Consider the following 26092-nt stretch of genomic DNA (forward strand, 5'->3'; position numbering starts at 1 on the left):
CTGGAATGATGCGTGGATTTCTTTGCAGAATTTTGAGGGTAGAAGTTGAGGATTGGGATGAATTTGGGTGATAAGTTTTTCTTTGAGCTAGGTCTTAAGAGCTCTCAGAGAATTTATTACACTTGAGATAGTTTTGTTACTCCAAATTGCATAAAATTAGTAGGATGGCTTCTGAGTAATATTGGAAACAGAAAAGTTTTAAAAAAGATTTTTAAACAAAGCTTTTTCAGAGGAAAAACTGAGCTAGGGGTAAGGTTTTTAGTCTTACTAAAACGCTCTACAAAAGCAATTATTTCCTTTGTTCTCTTCTTTTTCTAGTGAATTATTTAGGTTCGACTTTTTAGTCTCTGTCTAATTAGACAGCCCTAAGTTTAAAGTCTCAAAAGTTCTATAAAGTGTCTTTTTACCAAATTAAAGAGAAAAACTTCTAAGCTTTTTTTTTTCCTTTTTAAAGAGACAAAAGATAATTTAGTCACTCCATCAACAAAAACCACATTCCTACCTTTGGGAAGAGGGATGAAGTCCTTCATCCCATAAGGAAGCAGCTTGGATGCCATTCCAGAGAGATTGAAACTCAAATGTGGAGATGGAACAGCTGGGAAACATCCAGCCCTGTCCCAAATCCCAAAAATCCCTCTGGGGAGAGGGGAGGGAACAAAAGGGATCTTCCGGGGAGATTCATCCCCATTCTTTTCCCCGGAATTCCCCTTGAATTCCCGTTGAATTTCTGTTGAATTCCCATTTTCCAACCCCTCGGGGAATCCCGCTCCAGCTGTGCCGCACATCTGGGCACATCCCAGCTCTTCCTGCCTTTCCTCCCCACGAGAGGGAGCTGCCAGCCCGTGAATTGGCTCTTCCAGACCGGGATATTCCCGACAAAACGCGTCTTTCCTTCTGGAAGGGGCTGGAGCATCCCCCGGCACCGGGCTGAGGGGGGAAAAGGTGGAATTCCCTTCCTTTGACCCCTTCCCACTTTTGGGATGGACACGGAAGGGCTGGAAGGGGCTGGGAGCTGAGTTTTGGTCCTGGAGCAGGGAAAAACCACTTCCAGGAGGGATCAGGGCTGAGTTCAGGTTCTGAAACAGGAAAAACCACTTCCAGGAGGGATCAGGGGCTGAATTGAGGTCCTGGAGCAAGGAAAAACCACTTCCAGGTGGGATCAGGGCTGAGTTTGGGTCCTGAAACAGGGAAAAAACACTTGCAGGTGGGATCAGGGCTGAGTTTGGGTCCTGGAACAGGGGAAAAAACACTTGCAGGTGGGATTAGAGGCTGAATTGAGGTCCTGGAGCAAGGAAAAAACACTTGCAGGTGGGATCAGGGCTGAGTTGTGGTCCCTGGAATAGGGGAAAACCACTTCCAGGTGGGATCAGGGGCTGAATTGAGGTCCTGGAGCACGGAAAAGCCACTTCCAGGAGGGATCAGGGGCTGAGTTTGGGTCCTGGAGCAAAGAAAAACCACTTCCACGTGGGATCAGGGCTGAGTTTGGGTCCTGAAACAGAGAAAAAACACTTCCAGGTGGGACCAGGGGTTGAGTTTTGGTCCTGGAATAGGGAAAAGCCACTTCCAGGAGGGATCAGGGGCTGAATTGGGGTCCTGGAGCAGGGAAAAGCCACTTCCAGGAGGGATCAGGGGCTGAGCAGGGAAACGCCACTTCCCAGGACAGAGCAGGAAAAGCTCTGCTGTGCCAGTGGAGCATCCTGGGCATCCAGGAGGATCCAGGAATCCTTGGGAGCTCCTCAATGCCACACTCAGCACATCCCGGGATGGGATGGGATGGGGTGGGATGGGATGGGATGGGATGGGTGGGATGGGATCCAGCACATCCAGGGATGCTGCTCCAGCTGATCCCGCACCTTCAGAGCCAGCACAGCTTCCCAAAAATCGCTGAGGGCAGCAGTGAGGGAGCTCTGCCTCGGCAAGGAGCAGCTCTGACCTTCCTGATCCATCCTGGCAGGCACCTGGAATCCAGAGCTTGGCAAAGCCGGCGTCTGGGAAGACTAAAAAGCTCAGGAATTAATTAAAATTCCGGGAAGCGGCTGTCTGGAGCTCCTGCCTCTCTCTCTCTCTCTCTCCCACCTGCTCGTGCCTCATGGATTCTCCTGGGAGCCAGCCCAGTCCTTGTCACCTCAGCTGATCCCCGCTCCCAGACAGCCAAACCTCAAGATCCCAAGCCTGGCCAGGCAGGGCTTCTTTTCCAAGCAAAAGCAGGTGGAATCTTTCCAAATTATTCCGAGGGTTTTGGGAATCTGCTCCCCGGGAATACAGGGGGAGGAGTCCAGCGTCCTGCCTGCCTTCGGTGGGATGGGAAAGGCAAAAGGGAAGAAGGGAAAGGGAATTGGGGATTCCCTTTGGGATTCCAAATTCCAGACCTGAGACCTCCCGCGGGATCTTTCCTTTGCTTCCCAGCTCCTTGGGAAGCTGTGGGAAAAGAGGAAAGGAAGAATCGGGATAAATTATAGCCTGGAATAATGAAATTAAATGGGCAGGGACACCTTCCATTATCCCAAGTTGTTCCAACTTGGCCTTGGACACTTCCAGGGATGAGACAACCACAGCTCCCCATGGAAATCCATCCCAGCCCCTTCCCACCCTCCCAGGGAGGAATTTTTTCCCAAAATCCCATCCAAAGCATCCTTTTCCCCAAAAGGCACCGTGTCCCCCTCGGTTCTGCTCCTGAAATCCCACCGCGGGACATTCCCGTGGCCATGAATAATTCAGGAATATCAGGAAAGTTTCCCGGAGCTGATGAGCCCAAATCACCTGGAGGAGGTGAAGATGAGCTAATCACCGTTTGTTCTCTCTCGATAGCTGATTAACTGCTAATTAGAATATTAAACAAGGGCTTAAATACGTAAATGAGCTTCTGAGGATGGAGTTCGTTATTGGAAGTGCCATAAAATTCCTGATTTTTATTCTTGGATTATTGTTTGATGGGTTTGATTTTTTTTTCTCTCCTAAAAGGAGGGATTTGTTTTTAAAGTGCTTTGTTCTGCTGGAATGTTGTAGGATTTGGGATAAATTAATCCCAAACTCCATCAAAACACCAGGAATGGTGCTCCAAGCTCCACAGGCAGGATGCCCAAAGTTCAGGAAGCTCCTCCAGGAAAAAAAAAAAAGGGCAAATTTTGGATGCTCTGCCCAAAACAGCTCCAAGATTCCTGCAGGGTGAGAAGAGGGAATGGGGAGTCACAGGGAATTCACTTTCACCCATTTCCATGGAATTGGCTGTGGGAATGAGGCCGGGAAATCCTGAGAGCCCAAATTAAAGGTGGGGAAGGGCAGGATTGGCCTGGCAGGGACAGGGGGGGACAGAGGGGACAGAGGTGTCACCCACAAGGGTGGCACCCAGGCAGAAAGCAGGGATGGAAAGCACAGGAATAATGGAATTGTGGTGGTTGGAAAAGACCCCCAGAATCATCAAATCCAACATTCCAGCACCCATCCTGCCATGGAGCCCATGGACAGGGGTGCTGCTGATGGGATGAGGGCTGGGAAAACCCTTGGGGACGTGGCTGGAACGTTTGATCCCCTCCCTCAGGACTCAAACCCGAGCCCAGATCCCATCCCAGCTATCCCTGCTGGACAATTCCTGGCACAATCCTCCCTGTTTGGGAAGCAGGGAACAGCTGCCTTCCATCTGTAAAGGAAATCATATTAATTAGGCCTCTTAATGAGGGTTTGTTGTGGCATTAATTAACCCCCAGGCCTTGGCAGAAGCTGTGGGGTGGGGTTCAGCCCCAGCACCTCTGAGGAATTCCCAAAACCCCAATTCCCAAGGTTCCTGTTGGGATTTTCCCTGCCTTGCCCTCAAATCCTGGCAGCTGTCCCTGCTCCGGTCACCTCCCCAAGCTGCCAAAATTTGGGATGTGATATCCTTAAACCTCTCCCTGCTGCCAACACCATTTTGTTCCCATCTGTTTTCCAAGGGTTTTTCCAAAGGAGCTCAGCCCAGCCCAGCTTGGCAGCGCCATCCTGCCCTAAAACCATTCCTTGGGAGCAGCAGAGAATTCCAGAGGGGTTTGGGATGGAAGGGACCTCAAGGACCATCCTGCCATGGATGCCAGGTTTTTCCATCCTGGCCTTGGACACTTTCAGCCACAAGTTGTGCTCGGGAATCCTGCATCCAATTTGTGTCGAATTCCAAGGGTTTTGGCCCTCCGGGGTGTGAATTCCCAAAAATAATTGGGAATTGTGCTGATTGTGCAAACCCCTCCCATCTGATCCCACATCCAGGAATTCCAGGGCAAAGCTACTCCAGGTTCAAGCAGCTCCATCAGCCTCACCCTGAGCTCTTTTTTTTTGTGCCTAAACACGGATTTTAAACAATTTTTTCCATTTTTTGCCAGATTTCCTGGCAGATTTCCAAAGGAATGCTCTGGGACAGCACCTGCAAGCCCAAAGCTGTCCCAAAGTGCCCAGTGTTTGCTCCAGTGATGTTCTCCAGGCGCTGAGAAGTGGTGAAAACAGGGAAAATCAAATAATTACAATCCCAGTGTAATTATTTGATTTGGTTCTGCTGGTGAGCTGTGTTCTCCCTGCTGAAAAACCTGGGAATTGCGAAGGAAAAGGGGAAAAATGGGGGAAAAAAAGGGAAAAAATGGGGGAAAAAAAGGGGGGGAAAAGAGGAGGGGAAATGGGGGGAAAAAAGCGGGGAGGAAGGGAAAAGAAGGGGAAAAAAAGGGGAAAAAGGGAAAAGAAGGGGGAAAAAGGGGAAAGGGGAAAAAAGGGGAAAGGGGAAAAAAGGGAGCACAGAACTCCCCTCGGTGCCGTCTCCCTTTTAACTTCCCACACCCTGAATTCCCTCGGGAAGATCCAACCACGCCCCTTCGGTTTGGAAGCTGAATTTAATCACCCTTTAATGGGAGAGAGACCAAAGATTCCCAAGGATTTGTTCCACAATCAGGGCAATCGCCGCTGGAAAGGGCAAATGGAGCAATAATTCCTGGATGTGGAATTATTGTTATTATTCCTGACACCCCCTTATCCCTCCATCCTCAGGCTGAGTTAAGGTGATCTTTAAAGTGACATTTAATTAAAGAGATATTTAATTTATAGTTTATTTTATAAATCCCAGGTGGGACAAGGCAACGATTCCATCTTTTCCATCCCTCCTGCACTTCCACTCTCCTCACGGGGAGTTTCCCACTTGTTTTTACTGGAGCTTGGAATATTCCAGGCTGGCAGATGGAAGGAATCGGAACTCAGGGGGATTCATTTTCAAAGAAGAAAATCCTAATTAAAAATATCTCCCAGATTTTATTTATTTTTTTTTTTGGGATGAGCCAACTCCTGCCATCAGGGCAGGGATCCCTCTGAGGAATGCCATGGGATTTTCCTGAAGAAATCCTCAGTTTCCCTGATGGTCCTTTCCTGTTTTTTCCCCCAGAAGATTCCCAGTGGATGCTCCAGCTCCTTCCAGCTCTCCCACTTTTATTCCCCCCAAAAATGCCTGGGGGATGCTCCAGCTCCTGTCCTGCTGCTCTCTCCATGGATTTTTTTCCTGGTGGATGCTTTGCTGGTCTTTCCCTGGGTTTTTTTTTCCCCAGAAGATTCCCAGTGGCAGCTCCAGCTCCTCCAGCTCTCTCTCCCAATGTTTTTTTCCCCCAAAATATTCCCAGTGGATGCTCCAGCTCCTTCCAGTTTCCCTGCTGGTCTCTCCCTCAATCAACAGCCATTGGAAGATCTGTGGGGATTTTTGGGATCTTTCATTCCAGGGAATGCTGGCAGAGGTGTTGGGAAAGCTTTGGAAAAGCACCAAGTCCCTGTTTTGGAGGAGATTCCAGGGCTGGAACTTGGTGGCTAAAAAATGCTTGGGAAACGAGGAATTCTCTCCTGAAGAACACCCAAAAGCTGAGCCTGGGTCAGGGATTAAACCCCAAATACCGAGGGAAATGTTGGGAATTGGAAGCAGGAAGAACCCTGGAATGGTTTGGGTTGGAAGGAACCTTAAGGATGATCCCATTCCACCCAAAATTCCATGGCCAGGGACAGCTCCCACTGTCCCAGGCTGCTCCAAGCTCAGACATTCCAGGGATGGGGCAGCCCCAGCTCCTCTGGGAAGCTCCAAAGGCATTTTGGATCCTCTTCCCTCCCCGTGAATCCATGGAAATCCAGCAGGATCCCAAGGAACTCATCCCATCCCATCCCATCCCATCCCATCCCATCCCATCCCATCCCAAAAAACCTCAGCTCCCTCCCCTGCCCTTATTTTGGATAAACCAAGCCAAGGAGGGAACAAATCCAAGGATAAATCCAAGGATAAATTCAAGGATGAAGCGTCTGGGAGCGGGAAAAGCCAAATAAAAGGCAAGGGAGCATCAAATCCACACGGGAGCAGCCGCGGGACATCAAAGATCCCTCCAGGGCCTTTTTCATCCCAAATTTCCTCGATCCCGAGTTAATTCCTGCCAATCACCGGGCACGGCGAGAGAGAGGAGGCGTTAATTAAAACCTCATTAAGGCAAATTGGGGCTCCTGGAGCAGGAATGCGGGGGTCGGGAAGCGGGAAGGGTCTCGTTCTCCCTTCCCATGGGATATTGCTGATAAAATCCTGCTGGAAAAGCCAAATCCATTCATCCAAATCCACCCAATTCGCTCGGATTTTCCCCCTTCCTGAAACTGGGATGTGATGGAAAAGTCGGGAATTTCCATCCCTGCACGTGTGGTGTGTGCACATCCAGAAAATCCCGGGATAAACCTTTTGGAATTCACACATACCCTCACAAAAAAACCCCAAAACCCCAAGAAACCCCCCCAAAAACACACGCCAAAAAAAAAAAACCCACCCAAAAAACGCCCCCAAAACAAAAAAAAACCCAAACAAACAAAAAACCCAAAAAGAAAACAAACCCAAAAGAAAGAAAAGGAAAAAAAAAAGCACCAGGGGGCTGTAAGAAAAAGCAATGCAAAAATCGAGATTTTTTATTATTTGGAAGTCCAAAATCGAAAATAGCTTTGAAATTCCGCAGGGAACGCCGGGAACACACGGAAAAGCCTCATATACAGAGACAGATAAATTAACTGGGAATTCTGCAGACAAGCCAGGGGCATGGAGAGATTCCATATGTACATTTTTATGGAAACCATTTATACACTTTATTACATTTACAAAAAAAAGCTGATTTTTTTTTCCACTACTTTTTTTTGTTCTTGTTTTTCCCTACGACAATGAAAAAAAAAATTACATTTTGTTTTTTTTATTTATTTTTTAGCTGTACAAACTTTTAATTAATAAAAATATATCTCTGTACAAAAGAGGGATTTGAGCTTTTTTTGTGGTTTTTTATAATTTTTCTCATTTTTTCCCTTTTTTTTCTTCATTTTTTTTCCCTTTTTTCTTCATTTTTTTTCCCTTTTATTTTCATTTTTTTCCCTTTTTTTTTTTTTACCATATGCAAGTCCTCTGGGCACAAGGATGGAGAATGGCATGGAGCAGATCTCAGCCAGCTTGCAAAAAAATGGGATAAACCCCTTTTCCCACTTCCTTGGCTCCCTGGGCAACAGCAGGAAAAGGGAATTCATGGATCCAAAGCAGCAAATTCCATTAAAGTCGAGCTCCCTCTTCTCCCTGCCTGGGTGGTTTTAAAATATTTTTGATTTATTTTGCACTCCTGGACGTGGGTTTCTCCTGGATTTTCCATGGAATCAGTGGGAGCCAGGTGTGGAGCAGCCAGGGAAGGATTGCCTGGAATTTGGAGAAGAACCTGGAAGGATCCAAGCTCTGCTTCCAGGGATTGTTGGAATTTTGGGGCCTGGAATTGGGACTGGGACGTGGCAGGGGTTTGGGTTGGGCTCTGGGGTTTTTAGGGATATTTGAGCTTGGACAAGGATCCAAGGGTGGGATCCAAGGATTCCAAGGGGCTCTCCCAGCCTTGTTCCAGCCCTGGGAGGATGGAGGGGGGACAAGGGAAGAGGGGAATATTCCCTTGGAGTCCTGCTGGGATTGACACCCCCCCAATCCATCTGCCCATGGAATTCCACCCTGGGATCCTCCCCAAATCCATCTGGGAATATCTCCCACATCTCCCCGAGCCCTGCCCACGCTGGATCGGGGCTCAGGATCCGGCTCCCACTTCCCAGGGAGAAATCAGAGCACCTTGGTGGGATTTTTGGGAGCAGAAGTGGCATTTTTGGGAGCACAGGTGGCATATTTTGGCAGGCTGGGAAGTCTGGTCCTCTGTGGGAGAGCCAGGAGTAACAAAAAATAAAATATTGATGTATTTACACCCAGAAAAATCAAGGATAACCAACAAAAATTCCCAGATTATCCCAGGCAGAGCTTCAGGGAGGAGAAAAATCCATGCTGGAATGGGAGCATGGATGGAAAACCCCATTCCAAAGGGTTCATCCTGATTTTCCTTGGAGTCTCCTGGACTCAGTGACCTGGGAATGGCACTTCTGCCTCCCCTGATCCTAAAACAAGTGACTCCAAGCAAACTTTGGATCATAAGGATCCAGAGCCTTCCCTGCTCCCACAAAATCCCAGGAAACCTCAGTGCCCCTGGGAAATAAAGGGAACAGCTCAGGATGGGAATTAAAACTCCTCTGGCATTGCCCTTTGGAGGATCAGTTTGGAAAGGGCAAAGGATTTGGGAAGCTTTTGGGGGAATTAGTGTTGAGTTCTTTTCAGAGAGGATTTTTGTCCCTTTGGATATTCCTGTCCCTTCAGGAATCGTCTGGCAGTGAATTCCTGATCAGGGATTTGGGCCCAGCTCAAATCAGGGGGAACACGAGGCAGGAAAAACCCAGCCAGGAATGCCCAAAATCAAACACAGGGAAGAGGGAAGCTTTTGGGAAGGTCCCATTTGGAAAACTCTTCCTGGGATAGAAAATCCAACCGAGAAATAACCCAGAGACCCAAATGCAGAAACCCCAAATCCTCCTCTGGTCCCATCCAGGTGTTATCCATAAATCCAGTCAGGAATGCCCAAAGGAATGCAAAACACAGGGAAGAGGGGAAAAGCTTCCCAAGTTTTGCTTGGAAAGGCCCCATTTGAAAACCCTTCCTCTGCTCAAGCCCTGGGGTAAAAAAACCCAACCAAGAAATGACCCAGAAACCAAAATACAGAAACCCCAAATCCTCATCCTGTCCCATCCAGGTGTTTTCTGTAAATCCAGCCAGGAATGCCCAAAGGAAAACCAAACACAGGGAAGAGGGGAAAAGCTTCCCAAGGTTTGGAAAGCTCCCCTTTGAAAACCTTTCCTCTGCTCAAGCCCGGGGGTAGAAAATCCAACCAAAAAATAACCCAGAAACCCAAACCCAGACACACAAATCCTCATCCTGTCCCATGCAGGTGTTTTCCACAGAATCCAGCACCTTGTGCACAACCTCTTTGTCGCCCAAGCTCTTCCCAAAGTTTGGGAAGCTCCTTCCACCAGGAGCAGCTGGGGAAAGCCTTCCCACCACCAGGCCTTCCCGAGGTCTGGGAGCGGGGCCGGGGCAGAACCTTTGGCTTGGAGATCCAGCAGGATGGAGGTTGGAGGTGGATCCAGCAGCCCCTCGGGAATTCCAGGGAGGTGCAGCAGCTTCCCCACGGCCTCGGCAGGAGCAGGGAGCAGGGAGGTGGGGAGGGGATGGATGGATGGTGAGGTGGGACAGGCGTCCACGCTGGACACCGGCCACGGGAATCTGGGGAAGCAAGGGGTTGGTCATGGCACGTGGGAATTCTGGGGAAGGGGTACCCGGAAATTGGAGTGTTCCAGGTGGATTACTCCCTGCATTCCATGATCCCATGAGAACTCTTCCAACTCCCTGCATTCCATGATCTCAAACCTTTCCAAATCCCCTCATTCCACAATCCCATGGGAACCCTTCCAACTCCCCACACATTCCATGATCCCAAAGCCTTCCAGCTCCCCACATTCCATGATCCCATGAGAACCCTTCCAACTCATTGCATTCCATGATCCCAAACCCTTCCAGCTCCCTGCACTTCATGATCCCATGAGAGCCCTTCCAGCTCCACACACTCCATGATCCCAAGAGAACCCTTCCAACTCCCTGAACTCCACGATCCCAGACCCTTCCAAATCCCCACATTCCATGATCCCAAGAGAACCCTTCCAACTCCCCACACTCCACGACCCCAAACTCTTCCAACTCTCCCCACACTCCATGATCCCAAGAGAACCCTTCCAACTCCCTGCACTCCATGGTCCCAGGCCCTTCCAAATCCCCACATTCCATGATCCCAAGAGAACCCTTCCAACTCCATGCATTCCATGATCCCATGAAGATTCCCATGAGAACCCTTCCACCTCCCCACACACCCCATGACCCCAAACCCTTCCAAATCCCCACATTCCACAATCCCATGAGAACCCTTCCACCTCCCCTCATTCCATGACCCCAAACCCTTCCAAATCCCCACATTCCATGATCCCAAGAGAACCCTTCCACCTCCCCACACTCCATGATCCCAAACCCTTCCAACTCCCCACACTCCACGACCCCAAACCCCTCCACCTCCCCTCATTCCATGACCCCAAACCCTTGCACCTCCCCACACACCCCATGACCCCAAACCCTTCCCCTTGCCCTCATCCCAGGCCCCACAGCCCCGAGGGCAGGCCGGTGGCCGCGCGGTGGCCGTGTCGCACTCACCGTGCGGGGACGGCGCTATACGGCCGTGCACACCGTGCTCACTGTGAACTCGGCCTCTCCCGCCATGATGTCTGAGGGCTGCAGGTTCCTGTCGTACATGGGGTTCTCGAAGGTGCCCCTCACGTTGGTGTTCTCGTGGCCGGCGTAGCCGTTGAACGGGACTTTGGGTCTCCTCCTGTGGGATCGGGGGACAAAAGCCACGCAAGGTGATGTCACTAAAGGGCATGGAACGCGCAACGCTGTTCTCAAGGTGAAAAAAAAAGGGAAGTTTATTTTCTGACTCTAACGTTTATAGGTTTCCAGGAGTGACAGTGGGTTGGAGGGTGACAGTGCCACCTCTCCGATGACACTGGGCACACCAACAGCCCATCAGATTTCTCCTCCTCCATAAAAGAATGCAAAACAAAGAGTTATTTACAGAAAGTGCGTGAGGAAGTTTCTTACAAGAATGTCAACATCAGAAGGCTTGGAAAATCTTAGGAAATCAAGATGACAAGGTGACAGACCTGAGGCAGGGCACTGACAGGGGAAACCTGTGGGGATGGGGCAGGAAAATCCATCTGGGGGTTTGCAGCATTGATCAGGAGCAAAACTGAATTTACACCACATTCAAAGTCATGAGGAGGAGGGGGGGAATTTGCTTTTTATCCTCCTAAATGTGGCCACAAATCCCATTAATGGCCAGAAAAACCCTCCTTGCTCTCCTCTCCTCTCCTCTCCCAAATTGCCATCCTCCCATATTTTATTTTCCCATCTCCCGAATTAAACCAACCCTAAAAGGGGGATTTTAAGCCCAGCTCACTGATATTTCTCTCAAATCCCTGAATTTCTTTTACCTTTTGGAATTACTCTCCCAATTTCCCAAACCCTCTTTTTTGCTGTCCCATCTCCTGAATTAAACCAGCTCTAAAAGTGGGATTTTAAGCCCAGCTCACTGATCTTTCTCTCAAATCTCTACATTTCTTTCACCTTTTGGAATTCTTGCCCCAAACCCACCCATGTTTGCAGAGATAAAACACAAACCCTGCAATAATCTCTCAAACCTTCTGTTTTTGCCCCACCTCCTGAATTAAACCAGCCCTAAGGGGAGGATTTTAAGCCCAGCTCTCTGATATTTCTCTCAACTCCCTGAATTTCTTTCAGGTTTTGGAATTCTTGCCCCAAACCCACCTGTGTTTGTAGAGATAAAGCACAAACCCTGCAATAATCAGGGCGATGAAAGGCACAAGGATGGCGGCTGCCACGGAGCTGCTGTTGGATGCAAAGTGGTGGCCTATGGATTCAGGATCATTTTCCATCATGCTGATGTCTGGAACACAGCAGAAAGGAACACATTTCCTTCGTTTTCCTTTCACATTTCCCACATTTCCAAACCCCTGCTGGGGAAAAAGGGCTTGGCTCAAAGTACAGGTGGCACCAGCAGCAAAATGAGTGAAGGGGTGCTGGAAAATGGAATTTAAAAATGGATGTGCAAGGATGGAGATCCAGCCTATTAGGTCTCATAATTTATTTGCAACTGCAATTAAAGAGAGATATAAATTCATTTATTTTGTCCAACTTGGATGCATGAAGTTGGGCTTTAAGGAGACTCTGAAACGCTGCAATAATGAGCATCCATAAAGGTGACGAGATTCCAGCAATCCTGAGGGATTAAAGAGCTCAAACCATGCTTTAAGAGGTATTTAGGAGCTTAAACTTTGGGGGGTTTAAGCTCCCAAGAGCCTCTGTGATTTCTGATGGAGACACTTGCTGTGGTGGGAATGGGATTTGGGCTTGGCAGGGATCTGGGAATTTGGAAATAAATACATCCAGGTGTTGTTTGTGCTTCCAAACTCTCCCTGCCTTTGGACAGCAGCCTGGTTATCCCTCATTTTGCTCCCAAATGACAAATTTTATTCTTGTGCTGTTTGTTTTGTGCTGTTTGTCTCCCACAAACCTCACACCAAGTTCAGCAGAACTCGGAAAGCGCGGAAAATTCAAGCCAGGGCTTGGAGAAAAATTCCCTGCCTGGAAACCCCCCAAACCAGGCCAAAATGGAGCTTCTGGAATCGAGGAGAAAAGTGCAAATCCAAGGAATTTTACCAAGTCTCTGGAGGCCAAACTGCCCGAAGCCTTTGCCACGCACAAAGCCCTGGTACACGAAGGTGCCACTCGAGGACTCTGACGAGACCTGTGGAGAGTGGAAATCAATGGATTTACCCAACTTTTCCCTGGATTTAACACCCAGCTCATCCCAGCTCCTCCCAAGTGCATTAATTTGAAGCAATTCCCCAGAAAATCCTGGCATTTTTTAAGGAGTTTCACCGCTCAACAGCTGAAAATTCTCCTGTCTTGAAGGAAGGGAAGCTAAAAAAATCTTGTTTGTGATGAGCTGGAGAGGACATTGCTGATTCCAGAGGGAGAGGGGGAAAAGTGGCCATAGGTCAGTTGGATGCACATTTTTTCCAAGCTACCCTGGATCCCTAAAGGGCTTGGGAAACTCCCAGACACAGGTAAAGGGTGAAGAGTTGGCTCCAGTAGGGAAAATCAACTTTTCCAGCAAGATGTTGAGCAGATGTAAAACATCCACGTGGAACGAATCCTGTTGGTTTCTCCCCCAGCATCATCTGGGAGGTGATGGATTCCAAACCCCAAGGCAATAAAACCAACCCCCAGCTGCAGGAGGAGCTGTCACCTGCTGGAGAAGTGCCACATGTCCCTTCCCAGCTCTGGGAATTATCCCTCAGCCCCAGGAAAGGGAAATCCAGGCTGCCACAGCCAAGGGAGGGTGGATTTTGTGCACTCACGTGTCCATCCAGAGCCCATTTGTCATTCCTGAACTTGTTGGCAAAGATCTCCAGTGGTCCCATGATCTGGTACACCTGGAGCAGCAGGTGCACATCTTCCTTCTTGTAAATCCCTGGAAAAGAAGGGATTTTTGTCAGCTCTGGATCACTGTGGTTGGAAATAATTGAGTGGGAGAGCAGAGAAACCACATCAGGATTTGAGTGGACACCAGCCCTGGCATTGGGATGCACTGGGAAACACAGCCCAGGATATTACTGAACGTATTTTCCACAAGGGAAAGGATTCAACTCAATATTTAATTAATATTTAATTAATATTCAGGTTCTGCTGCTGGATCAGGAAGAGCCTGGTGCTCCAGGAGGGCAGGGACATGGAACACTCAGAATCATGAGCTGGCAGGGACCTCCGAGGATCATCAAAGTCCAGCTCACATAATTCCATGTTTTTTGCCAAAAAGCTCCAAGTTCTACCTTGGACACCTCCAGGGATGGGCACTCCAAACTTCCCTGGGCAGCTCCAAGGTCTTTCCATGGAGAAATATTCCCTAAACTCCAACCTGGCACAGACTGAGGCTGTCTCATGCTGGGAGCAGAGCCTGACCCCTCTCCTGTCAGGGAGTTGTGGGGAGCTCCCTGAGCCCCATCAGGAGTTCTCCAGATCCTTCTCCAGCTCCATTCCCTTCTCTGGACACACTCCAGCCCCTCAACGTCTCTCTGGCCAGGAGTGACCAGAACTGGACACAGCCCTAGAGGTGTCCCAGTGTTGCAGACAGGAAGAGAAATTATAAAAGAAAGGCCTCATAAAATCAGGCCTAAATTAATGGCTGCAAGTTCCCATGAGAAAACAATCTTGGCACGAAAGATTCATTAACACAAAAATCTATTCCTAGAGTGAAAAATAAGTGCACCACTATAAACAATAAGATCTGTCTCATGAGAATCAGTAGAAAAACTGTGCAAACTAACTAAAAATACAGAAGTTTGACAAATGTGCAGAACACCGTGCACCGACCCACAAATTAAGTCCACCACTAAGATTTGACACGGTACTTTCTGATAATCCTATAAAATATGACCTGTCCAGTCAAGAATGGGCTTTTACCACAACGTCCCAGCACAGGGGACAGTCCCTGCCCTGGCAGTGCCAGCGCCACCCCCTCCCAAAGGCCACGCCGTGTCCCTCACCTGACACCTGCAGCTCCACCCCGCTGTGGTCGATCAAGGTGGCGTTGACCTTGCTGGTGGCAGGGTCAAAGCTGGTGACAGAGAGCATGGCTGGCTGCTTCTTCCCCATGTACTCATAGGAGCCTTTCCACAGGGAATTCCTTGCAAACACGTCCGCAGGCACTGGAATTGCAGCAGTGGGGAGATGTTAAAAAAATAAAAATTACCCAGCAGCATTTCTGGTTTTTTTTTCAGGGGGGAAAAAATAAAACAGAGCAAGATTTCTGCTTTCTTTGGAGTCACTGAAAATAATTAGGTTGTTGAAAAGATTTAATATTTCAAAAACATTTTGTATTTTAAGTATCTTAAATCCCAGCCGCTCTGAGCCATCACCATGGGGGACAAAGCCAAAACCAGTGACTTCAGTTTGGCTGTTGGGACCAAAAACACAAGGAAAGTTTAAAAACAAACCAACCCCCAAAATAATTTATTAGGAAAAGTTCAAGTAAACCTCAGGAAATAAACTTATTAGGGAAAATTCAAATAAAAAAGGTCAAATGCACAAAATCCTGGAAGGGCTGGAATGCTGTGGGGAGGGCAGTGGGTGTTGGTGTCCAGCTGCTGTAAGGATCCTGTTTGTTCTCCATGGAATAGGATGGGGCATGTGGCAGTTTCCAGAGTGTGAAAAATGCATGTATTTTATATTGGCTTTTTGCAAATATTCAAATGAATATTATATGTGTTGTGCTAGAAAGTGATGCTGTATTAGTTCCCTTAAGTAGTGTGTTAAATATAGTTTTGGGTTATAAAAAATGCTAAAATAAAAACTATGCTGTGTAGGATACTTTTTTTAAAGAAAGGACTCGCAGTGAGATAGCAGCCACAGGACACCTGAATCTTTCAAAGAAAAAGAATTTATTGCCCTCTTATCAGAAGAAACGAAATTCTTCCCATCTCAAAGGCGCTGTTAGGATTCAGAGGAAGAAGCTGGCACTGACAAGACAGAATCCTGTGTTTGAATGGAATTTATGCACCATGTATGAGCTGTATGAATATGCAACAGGCTGTTGCTTTTAAGGGTTAATCCTCTGTTAACGTGGGTCCTTTTTTGGGCTTATTTTGCCCAGAAAGAGGTACCTGGACTGTCTGTAACTCTTTGTTTTTATTGTCTCATATTGTCTTAATCCAAATTGTCTAAATCATTGTTACTCTAATTGTATTACTATTTTTATTACCATTTTATTACTATTAAAAGTTTAATAGTAATAAAATAATAATAATGATAATGATAATAATGATAATAATGATAATAATGATAATGATAATAATGATAATAATGATAATAATGATAATAATAATAATAATAATAATAATAATAATAATAACAGTAAAAATAATAATAATAATACAATTTTAAAACAAGTGACAGGGGTTTTTCACACAGCTGAAGGGATGCAGGAGGGGGATCTGAGGGGTGCCAGGGCTGTGCCCATGGGCAGGAGCCCCCTGAGCCTCACCTGAGGCCTTGGCGAGCGGCGGCTCCCGCGCGGTGCCCACGGGCCGCCCGCTGGGCCGGACGTCAGCTGGGACAGGGGACAAAGCACAGCTGGTCAGTACTGCATGGTGGGGCCTGGCACTGCCCACCCCTGAGCTCCTGAGGCTGGAAAAGCCCTCCAAGGTCACAGAGGCCAAGCTGTGCCCGATGCCCAGCTTGTCACCCAGCCCAGAGCTCTGAGTGCCACGTCCAGGCTTTCCTTGGGAGCTCCAGACCTCTCTGGGCAGCCCCTGCCAAGGCCTGACCACCGTTTTTCCCAATTTTCCACCGATTTTCCCTAAAATCCTACCCCAAACTGCCCTGGCCAGCCTGAGGCCGTTCCCTCTGCTCCTGTCCCTGTTCCCTGGGAGCAGAGTCCAATCCCCCAAGCTGTCCCCTCCTGTCAGGAGTTGTGCAGAGCCACAAGGTCCCCCCTGAGCCCCCTCTTCTCCAGGCTGAGCCCTCTCAGCTGCATCAGGAGTTTTCCAGCTCTGTTTCTTTCCCTGGACACTCTCCAGCCCCTCCATGTCCCAAATGGAGGTGCCCAGAACTGGACACAGCCCTTGGGGTGTCCCTCACCAGTGCCCAGGACAGGGGACAATCCCTTTCCTGCTCCTGCTGGTCTCTCCCTGACCCAGCCAGGTGCCACACCACCATGGCACCCCTGGCTCATGTCCAGCTGCTGTCCCTCAGCACCCCCAGGTCCCTCTCCAGCTTTCAGCCACTGTCCCCAGCCTGTCCTGCCTTTCCCTCTGCTCCAATCCCAAGTATCCAGAGTGACCCTGCTCCAGGAGAGCCACAGGGCTCCATTTCCATGGATCAGACCATGTTCCTCATCTGTTCCTCATCCAAGACTCTGTGGCAGGTAAGATGTGGGGGAGATAAACAATTTTTGTCCTGTGCAGGTGCTTCTAGAGCCAAAAGCTCCCCAGAAGATCCCCAAGTGGCTCTTTAAGGAAAAACGGGAGGTGGCACCTGAGTGTTGGGTCACAGGTTGGACTTGATGGCCTCAAAGGCCTTCTCCAACCAAGTTCTGGGATTCTGCTGTGGAGACCAATGATGGAGACCCTCCCACCGAGTGGAAATCAGGCTGGGCCATCCCACAACTTTTCAGGGAACAAAATCAAGGCTGAAAAAACCTCCCCCTCCTTCCTTGGAGTTCTGACACCAGAACCGAATCTTGGGTTTATCTGCAGGTTGAAAACCACCTTTGAAGGACCTCAAGGCCCAGGATCTCCACAACCTGAGAGCCTGGGGAGGGTCTCAGAGCCCAGCTGGTGCTGCCAGCCCCTCACCCAGGCAGATGGGGGGCTTCCCTGTCCAGCTGCCGTCGGCTTTGCAGGTGCGGTGCTCGGAGCCCCCGGTGAGGTAGAAGCCGCTCTGGCAGGAGTAGATCAAGGTGTAACCCAGGGAGGGCAGGTCCAGGGCACCCACGTTGGCATGGGATGGGGTCTCGGGCTGCTTGCAGTGGTGGGCTGGAGAGGACAGGGAAAACAGGTGAGAGAAACCAGCCAGGTGGGCACGGGGAGGGTGAAAAGTGACACCGTGACAGCAACAGGGGAGCCCTCCTGGAAAAGTTTCCACACCACAGCTCACAGGGATTTTTCCCAGTTGGAAGAGCTTCCCATGCTGGGTTTCTCTTCCTGGCTAAAGCTGAACCAGTCTCCAGCTGATGAGCTGAAAATCAGGATTGGCCACCCCCATTTTTAAGGGAAAAAGACAAAACCAGAAGATGCTGAAGCACCTCTGAACCCAGAACTGAGTGCCAGGTGTGGGTGCAGACTACAAACTGGCTTTGCAATCTCCAATTCTCCCTAAAATTCAACACATTTCCTCCAAGGATTCCTTCTGCAGAGCCTGGCTGAGGGCCCCAGCTCCCCGTGGCATCCCCAGGACTCACGGACGCAGTCGGGCTGGACGCCGCTCCAGGTCAGGTTGGGCAGGCAGGTCCTGGTGGTGGAGCCCTGCAGGAGATATCCCTTCTGGCACCTGAAGAACAGGATGCTTCCCACCTATCCCAACAGGAGACAATCACTCAGCTTCCCAGGGACTCCCAGACCTTCATTCCATCCCCTTGTCACCATCTCACCCCTCACGGGAGCAGCTCCACTCCCAGCTGAGCAAAAATCCCACTCGTGGTGTCTCCAAATTAATTAAACTGAAAATTAATTAATTAAACCCCAAGATTAAGGTAACTAATTAGCAGGAAAATGGAAGGATCCACTCTGGCATCCACACATCCCAGCAGGGAATGGGTGGGAATGGAGCCCCCCAAGGGAGTCGCTGTGGGATTTTTGTCCCCATTCCAATGATTTCCTGCTGGATGAGAGATGGGATTAGCAAAAGCACCTGCAGGATTTGGCCTGAAAATTAATGAGAATTAATGTGAATAGCAGCAACTATTAATTAGCACTGTAATTAATTTCAGATACAATGCACTACCTAATTAATGCTGTGCAAACACACTCGGAGGGCTAAAGGAGCACGTTGGGGTGTCCTGCTCCCAGGAGGAGACAGGAATTCATGGAAGGACACATGAACCCAGAGGATGGGACATGAATTCATGGAAGGACACTGAATCCATGGGATAACACAAGAATCCATGAGAGGGGATAAGAACTCATGGGAGGACACGATAATCCATGGAAAGATGCAAGAATCCATGGAAGAAGGATATGAATCCATGGGAGGAGACATTAATGCATCAGGGGAGACATGAATCCATGGGAGGACACAAGAATCCATGGGAGGAGACACTAATCCACAGGATAACATGTGAATCCACAGGATAACATGTGAATCCACAGGATAACATGTGAATCCATGACAGGAGGCATTAACTCATGGAAGGACACATGAACCCATGGGAGAACAGAACAATCCATGAGAGGAAACGTGAATCCATGGAATAACACAGGAATCCATGGGAGGATATGGGAGGACACATGAATCCATGAGTTCACAGCAGGACACGTGAATCCAGGCCAAGGACCAAGCAGGGTGGCACACCCCTCTTCCATGGCCATACCTGGTATCCCTGGGAATTGTTCTGCATCCCAAAAAGAGGCACTCCAGGATCTGCACAGGTCGTGAGGCTGGGATCTGTTAAAAACAGGGAAGGGATTTATGGGAGGGCACACGGGTCCTGCTGCACCTCTGGAACGCAAATGGGATTTGGCTCTGAAGGAACACACAGCAACAAGGAGAACACATGGATCTTCTTGTTCCTTAAATCCCTGCCTGCTGCAGCACGAAGCAACCAGAGGCACTTCACCCCTCAGGAGAAAAACTGGGAACACACACCTTGGATCAGGACAGCTCTTCCCCACACCCACACCCCAAGCTCTGTCCCTGTGATATTTTATGAAAAATCCTTTCTCCTGGGAAGCTGGGAAGCTTCAGCTTCTCCATGTTTTGCTCCTCTGAAATGTGGCCTGGAGATTGTTTATCCAAACATGGGAATTGTTTTTAATGAACGACCAATCCCAGCCAGCTGCGTCGGACTCTCTGAGTCTGTCACGGGTTTTTATTATTCATTCTTTTCTGGCCTTCTGATGTCTCCTTTCTCTTTCTTTAGTATAGTTTTAGTATATAATATAATATAGTATAGTTTTAGTATATAATATAGTATAGTATAGTATGGTATAGTATAATATAATATAATAATATAATATATAAACAATACACATAATGTTATAATAATAATTTAATTATATATAATATTATATAATAAAATTATATATAATATATAATACAATATTTTAATAATATTATTTATATTATATTATGTTACATTACATTAATTATACTATATTATATTATATTATATTATATTATATTATATTATATTATATTTTTAATATTATATAATATCATAATATAATAAATATAATATATAAATATATAATATCATAATATAATAAATCAGCCTTCTGAGAACTTGAGAGTCAATTCTCATCCCTCACCTCGTCTTGGGGACCCTCACAATGCCACAACAAAGCACCACGGTCATCCCGCCCTCCTCCCTGCCCTCTGCTCCCATCCTGGCCTCCAAGGACCACGGTGGGTTGGGACTGGAAGTGGATGAGCCCCCAGATGCTGCAGCTGTGCCCCCCTTACCGATGCAGCTGGGCTGGGTCCCGCTCCAGGTGCCGTCGGACTGGCAGAACCTCCGCGCTGAGCCCACGAGCACCAGCGGGGCCAGGCAGGAGAAGGACACGGACGAGCGGTAGGTGAAGCCTCTGTCCTCCCTCCTGCCCTGGGCCGGGGTCCCCGGGTCCCCGCAGAACACGGCTGCAATGGCAAAGGGACAAGGAGGTGGCCACAGACGCCTCAGGAATGTCACATCCCATCACAGCCCGTCCAGCTCCACGATCAGCTCGGGAATCAGGGGTGGCTGAAGGTGTTGCTGGCTGCTTTCCTTGTAATTATCTCCTTTTGTCAATGGTTGTTAATTAACTTCCACCTTCTCCCCCGGATTTGCCTTTTTTTCCCCCCCCATCTTTTTTCTCCCCTAATTGCACGGTGTCACTTTGTTCCTTGGCTCTGTATCACACTGAAAACCCACTAATTATCCCAAATCCTGGGACAGGTGTGAGGAACAGTGAGGGGTTTGTGGGATTTAATATGAAAATGGATATTGTGCAGCTGGAAAAGGGACTCAGAGCTGCCTTTAGCATCAGGAGATGCTAATTCTCTTTTCTTAATTCTCTTTTTTTTTTTTTGGTGTTTGCTGTTATATCAAACCCACCCAGCCTTCACAAAACATTCCCAACTTTTGCTGCAACACAGTGCTCTTTGCCCAAGGATTTTTTTGGCAGTTCCAGGAATCCTGATTACAGAAGACTGGGTTGCTGAGGGCAAACACCCATGTTTTGAGGATGTTTTGTAGGCAGGAACATGGAAAATGCCCGGATTCATCCCAAATGTGGCCTCACCCCTCCGTCACAGGGGTAGAGTGACCACCAATGTCCCTGGAGTGACCACCTGTGTCCCTGCCTCCTCCTTACAGGTGCCAAAACAAGGCTCCAAAAAAACCAAGCCACGAGGGAGGTGGGAGAGCAGCCAGACTTTAGCTCCAGACTCCTGAAGCATCCCCACAGCACCAACAATTCCCACTCCAGCTGCCGGAAAACTCCATTTGGGAACAGGGCACGAAGCACAGCAAGATCCCTGAGCTGCTCAGTGACACAGAGCTTGGGGGAAGAACAAGTCGGGAAAAGCCGCGAAAAGCTGGATTTGAGGCAGAATCCTGCTGGTTCCTGGTGGAGAAGAGGGAAGGTGGCACTCACGGAAGCACTGGGGGATCTCCCCGCTCCAGGAGCCGTTGCCCTCGCAGGTGAGCACGGCAGGCAGGGACAGCTGGTAACCCTCCAGGCAGGCGTAGCTGACGCTGGAACCCCAGCTGAAATCTGATCCCACCACCTTCCCGTTGGGAATGGCCTGGGGAGCTCTGCAGGTGATGGCTGGAGGAGGAGAAGGAGGAGAAGGAGGAGAAGGAGGAGAAGGAGGAGAAGGAGGAGAAGGAGGAGAAGGAGGAGAAGGAGGAGAAGGAGGAGAAGGAGGAGAAGGAGGAGAAGGAGGAGAAGGAGGAGAAGGAGGAGAAGGAGGAGAAGGAGGAGAAGGAGGAGAAGGAGGAGAAGGAGGAGAAGGAGGAGAAGGAGGAGAAGGAGGAGAAGGAGGAGAAGGAGGAGAAGGAGGAGAAGGAGGAGAAGGAGGAGAAGGAGGAGAAGGAGGAGAAGGAGGAGAAGGAGGAGAAGGAGGAGAAGGAGGAGAAGGAGGAGAAGGAGGAGAAGGAGGAGAAGGAGGAGAAGGAGGAGAAGGAGGAGAAGGAGGAGAAGGAGGAGAAGGAGGAGAAGGAGGAGAAGGAGGAGAAGGAGGAGAAGGAGGAGAAGGAGGAGAAGGAGGAGAAGGAGGAGAAGGAGGAGAAGGAGGAGAAGGAGGAGAAGGAGGAGAAGGAGGAGAAGGAGGAGAAGGAGGAGAAGGAGGAGAAGGAGGAGAAGGAGGAGAAGGAGGAGAAGGAGGAGAAGGAGGAGAAGGAGGAGAAGGAGGAGAAGGAGGAGAAGGAGGAGAAGGAGGAGAAGGAAGAGAAGGAAGAGAAGGAGGAGAAGGAGGAAAAGGAGGAAAAGGAGGAAAAGGAGGAAAAGGAGAAGAAGGAGGAAAAGAAGGAGGTGAAGGAGAAGGAATAGGAAAAGGAAAAAAAGGAAAAGGAAAAAAGGAAAATGAAAAGCAGGGTGAGGTCTCTCCACTTCTTAATTATTTCCATTAACAAGCAAATTCCATGTAGGAGCAAAGTCACCTCCTGTTCTCCAAGAGCATCTCCCAGGATTGGCACAAAGTGGGGTCAAACCCTTCAAAGTTTGGAGTTCAATCCCAAATATCTTGCGGGAAGGGATCCACGAGGATCATCCGGCCCAAGGCCCTGGCCCCAGACACCCCAAAATCCCACCCTGTGCATCCCTGAGAGCCTTGTCCAAACATTCCTTGAGATCCTGGGGCTGTGCCCATTCCCTGGGCAGCCTGCTCAGTGCCCCACCACCCTCTGGGGGAAGAATTTTTTCCTCAGCATCTCCACAAATCCGATTTTGAAGTCAACGCTCGTTCTCAGCTGAAGGTAAAAATCTGCCCTGACATGGTGTGAAAGCTCATCCCAGATTTCCCCGAAGATTCACACATTTTGGACAACCTGGCTGAGGCTCAGACGAGCAGTTGAAGCCACAACCTGTCGGGTTTTCACCCACTCTGGGGTGTTTGGAGATGACATTTTTGCAGCACTCTGCTCTTCAGCTCAGAGGAGCTAAACCTGTGCCTCCAAATGAGACTCTTGGCCACATTCTGGATCCTTTCTGCAGCATTTGCTCAGTGCAGAGAATGAAAAAGGAGAGGAAGAATTGCTCTTTACAGCCTCTGAAGGACCTGGAGTGCATTTGAGGGGTTTTATGTGGCCTGTTTTTATATCAGCTCCGTGACAGGTGAATTTTCCAGATTTTTAAAGGAATGCAGAGATGCTGCCACACATTTTATCTGCGCTGGGGGGGGCGAGGAAAACAGATCCAGCCTGCCCAGCCACTGCTTTCCTATTTCCCTTTTCTATCTCTGAACCACAGGAGCCATCTCAGAATAATGAAAAGACTCGCAGGGAACATTTTTCAGATGTTTCTGGGTGATGCCAGCACAGCGTCTGCTGGAAAAACACAATATTTCATCTGAGCCTGATACGAGTTTTTGTGCAAAATCACTTTACTCCCTGGGCTTTGAAGGAGAGGAGCAACTCCTTCCCTCCCTGCCAGGCACAGATTGATAGCCCTGAACACAGCAAGGTGTTGCTGCTTCCCTGACAAATGCCAAACTTTGGGTGGAACGAGGGAGCTGGGAACGCCCAGCCAGGCTTCCAGGGAAACTCTGGTGGCCTCCAAAACTCGTGTCCTGCAACACCCATGGGGCTCCTACCCTTGCAGACGGGTTTGGTGCCGTTCCAGGTGCGGTCTTTGGTGCAGGTGAGGGCAGCTGCTCTGTCTGACTCCATCATGAAGCCAGGAGTGCACTGGAACACCACGGATTTGTTGTAGGTGAAGTCACTGCCCAGCCTCAGCCCGTTGGCCGGCACGCCGGGGTCTCCACAGTTGATCACTGCCGAGGAAGGGAAAAAAGAGAATTTCTGGCAGCTGGAACCACGCCTGGGATGGTCCCGAGTGGTTTTTTCCAGGTGGGATTTAACCAGTTAAATGTGGAGCAGGCTTGTAGCACAAGCTGGAGTTTAATGGCTCATTAAGACCTTGAAAGGAGCTGGATTAACACTCATTAAACATTGAAGCAAAGCCGGGTCAGATCTGGGTGAAGGGAAGGCAGTTTGCCCGCAGCACTCCCCGCTTAGCCCAGTCACTGCCTCTGATGTAAATCCACCTTTGCCACCACCCCATTCCCAGCCCTGAGGTCACAGCCCTGCCCCAGCAATGTCACTCTCAGGAGCAGCCCCAGAGAGCCCCTCCAGCTCAGCCAACACCGACTCCCAAAATTATCCTAGAGCTTCCTCCATCCAGCTGGAAAACACAACCCCAGGGCAAGATTTTCCCATTAGGTCCCAGCAGAATTCCCAGGCTGAGCTGCTGCTGGTGCCAGGCCAGGCTTTAGCAGAGTTTCTCAGGGTGGCACTCGTGTGTTTAGGATTTCAGCTTTCCTATTTTCCATATATTTGTAATCCTGCAGTTCTTTAGTGTGTAACTCCAAACTCCACACACAGTGGGAGCTGCTGCTTTCCCATTTGGGGCAGACACAACAATTCCTCTCCAGGCCTGGCAGTCAGGGACACCTCACTGCCTCAGGCCCCAGAGATGGAAACAAAAGGGAGTTGGGGGGAGCAAACTTGGGGTCAATGACTTCATTAGCTGAAGCTGGAATTGGAATTAATTAACCCCCAATATGCAAATGGACCAAACTTATAAAAGTGTGAAACCCATGACCCATTGTACATTTTTTGGGTGCAGCCCCTGGGGGGCTTTGTCTGCCCTAAATGTACCTGAAGGGCCTTCAATAAATAGAAGTGATTTTTATTCCTTTCACTTTGTGTGGCCTCTGTTTTTAGGTAGCCCCAAAAGGCACCATGTGGGCACAGCTGGGCCTGGCAGCTCATCCTTCCCCTCTCCCTGTGGCAGGATTCAATCCCAGTGATGCCTGGGGACGGCTGCCCTAAAACAGAGGCTGGACAGAGTTAAAAAATAAAGCAGGGATTTATTAAAAGGCCTCAATGGATCCACCTTGGGCAGCACAAGAGCCCAGCCAGGGCTACGCCCAAGATGAACCAAAATGGTCACAAAAATGGATGACTGGTTACAAGGTCTCACATTTTTATAAGTTTTGGTCCATTTGCATATTGGGGTTGATTGTCCAATTATGCAGTCCCACCCTGCTTGTTTTTCTCTCTCCAGCCCACGCTGTTTGTGCTCTTGGGTTGAGATTTGGATCATTTGTCCTTGGTCCCCAGCTGGAGCAGGAATTGTTTTGTCTCCCTGCTCTGTGCACAGAGCTCACCATCCCCTGACATGGAGCCCAGACCCACTCACTAAAACAGCACAAAACCTGAAAAATATAAAAATTAAAACCTGAGGTGCCACCAGTGCTCACCAGTGCACTCGGGGCTGGTCCCAGTCCAGGTGCCATTGACGGTGCAGTGCCTGCTCAGCACCCCAGTGGAATAATAACCCTCCCTGCACTGGTAGATGATGGAGCTGGAGAACACCAGGCCGTCGTTGAAGATCACCCTGGCATTGCTGGGCGTCCCGGGGTTCCCGCAGGAAATCACTGCCAGGGGAAACGGGGAAATTGAATTAAAATCACCCAGAAACCACAAACCAACCCCCAGGGCTCTGAAGGGGTTCCTCCTGCATTGCCTGTCCTCAGGAAAGGCAAATTCTGGAGACGTGAGAACATTTCTGGGGACACCAGAGCCATTATGGGGACACCAGAGCAGTCCTGGGAGTATCAGAGGAATTCTAGGGACATCAGGGCAATCCTGGGGACACTGGAGGAATTCTGGGGACAGTACAGCAGTTCTGGGGACACTGGTGCAGCTCTGGGGACATCAGAGAAATTCTGGGGACTCTGGGGCAATTCTGGGGACACCAGGGCAGCTCTGGGGACACCGGAGCAGCTCTGGGGACAGTGGAGCAGTCCAAGGGACACCAGAGCAGTCCTGAGGACACTGGGGAAGCTCTGGGGACGTCAGAGCAATTCTGGGGACACTGGGGCAGCTCTGAGGACACCGGGTCAACTCTGGGGACAGTGGGGCAGTTCTAGGGACACCGGAGCAGCTCTGGGGACATCAGAGCAATTCTGGGGACATCAGAGCAGTTCTGGGGACACTGAGGCAGCTCTGGGGACACCAGAACGGCCCTGGGGACATCAGAGCAATTCTGGGGACACTGAGGCAGCTCTGGGGACAGCAGAAGAGCCCTGGGGACAGCAGAGCAGTTCTGGGGACACTGGGGCAGCTCTGGGGACAGCAGAAGA

General features: G+C 49.3%; 1 protein-coding gene across 2 annotated transcripts in view; it reads right to left on the reverse strand.

Annotated features, from left to right (window-relative positions):
* Positions 1–6888: 6888 nt before the first annotated feature.
* The window catches only part of CSMD2 (CUB and Sushi multiple domains 2), a 263996-nt gene continuing 244792 nt past the window's right edge, over positions 6889–26092 (reverse strand). For both annotated transcript variants that reach the window (XM_071453356.1, XM_071453355.1), the window contains 14 exons: positions 25208–25384; positions 23537–23716; positions 21379–21552; positions 20207–20380; positions 19116–19189; positions 17988–18099; positions 17383–17562; positions 16071–16136; positions 14575–14736; positions 13390–13502; positions 12686–12773; positions 11774–11912; positions 10604–10778; positions 6889–9628 (listed from right to left, as the gene is read on the reverse strand). In XM_071453356.1, coding sequence (XP_071309457.1) covers positions 10619–10778; positions 11774–11912; positions 12686–12773; positions 13390–13502; positions 14575–14736; positions 16071–16136; positions 17383–17562; positions 17988–18099; positions 19116–19189; positions 20207–20380; positions 21379–21552; positions 23537–23716; positions 25208–25384 — 1799 coding nt within the window. In that variant the 3' untranslated portion in view covers positions 6889–9628; positions 10604–10618. The remainder of the gene's footprint in view (positions 9629–10603; positions 10779–11773; positions 11913–12685; positions 12774–13389; positions 13503–14574; positions 14737–16070; positions 16137–17382; positions 17563–17987; positions 18100–19115; positions 19190–20206; positions 20381–21378; positions 21553–23536; positions 23717–25207; positions 25385–26092) is intronic.

This window comes from Agelaius tricolor, unplaced genomic scaffold (genome assembly GCF_023055355.1).
Source record: "Agelaius tricolor isolate 1412-34295 unplaced genomic scaffold, bAgeTri1.0.p SCAF_36, whole genome shotgun sequence".
Classification (NCBI taxonomy): Eukaryota; Metazoa; Chordata; class Aves; order Passeriformes; family Icteridae; genus Agelaius; species Agelaius tricolor.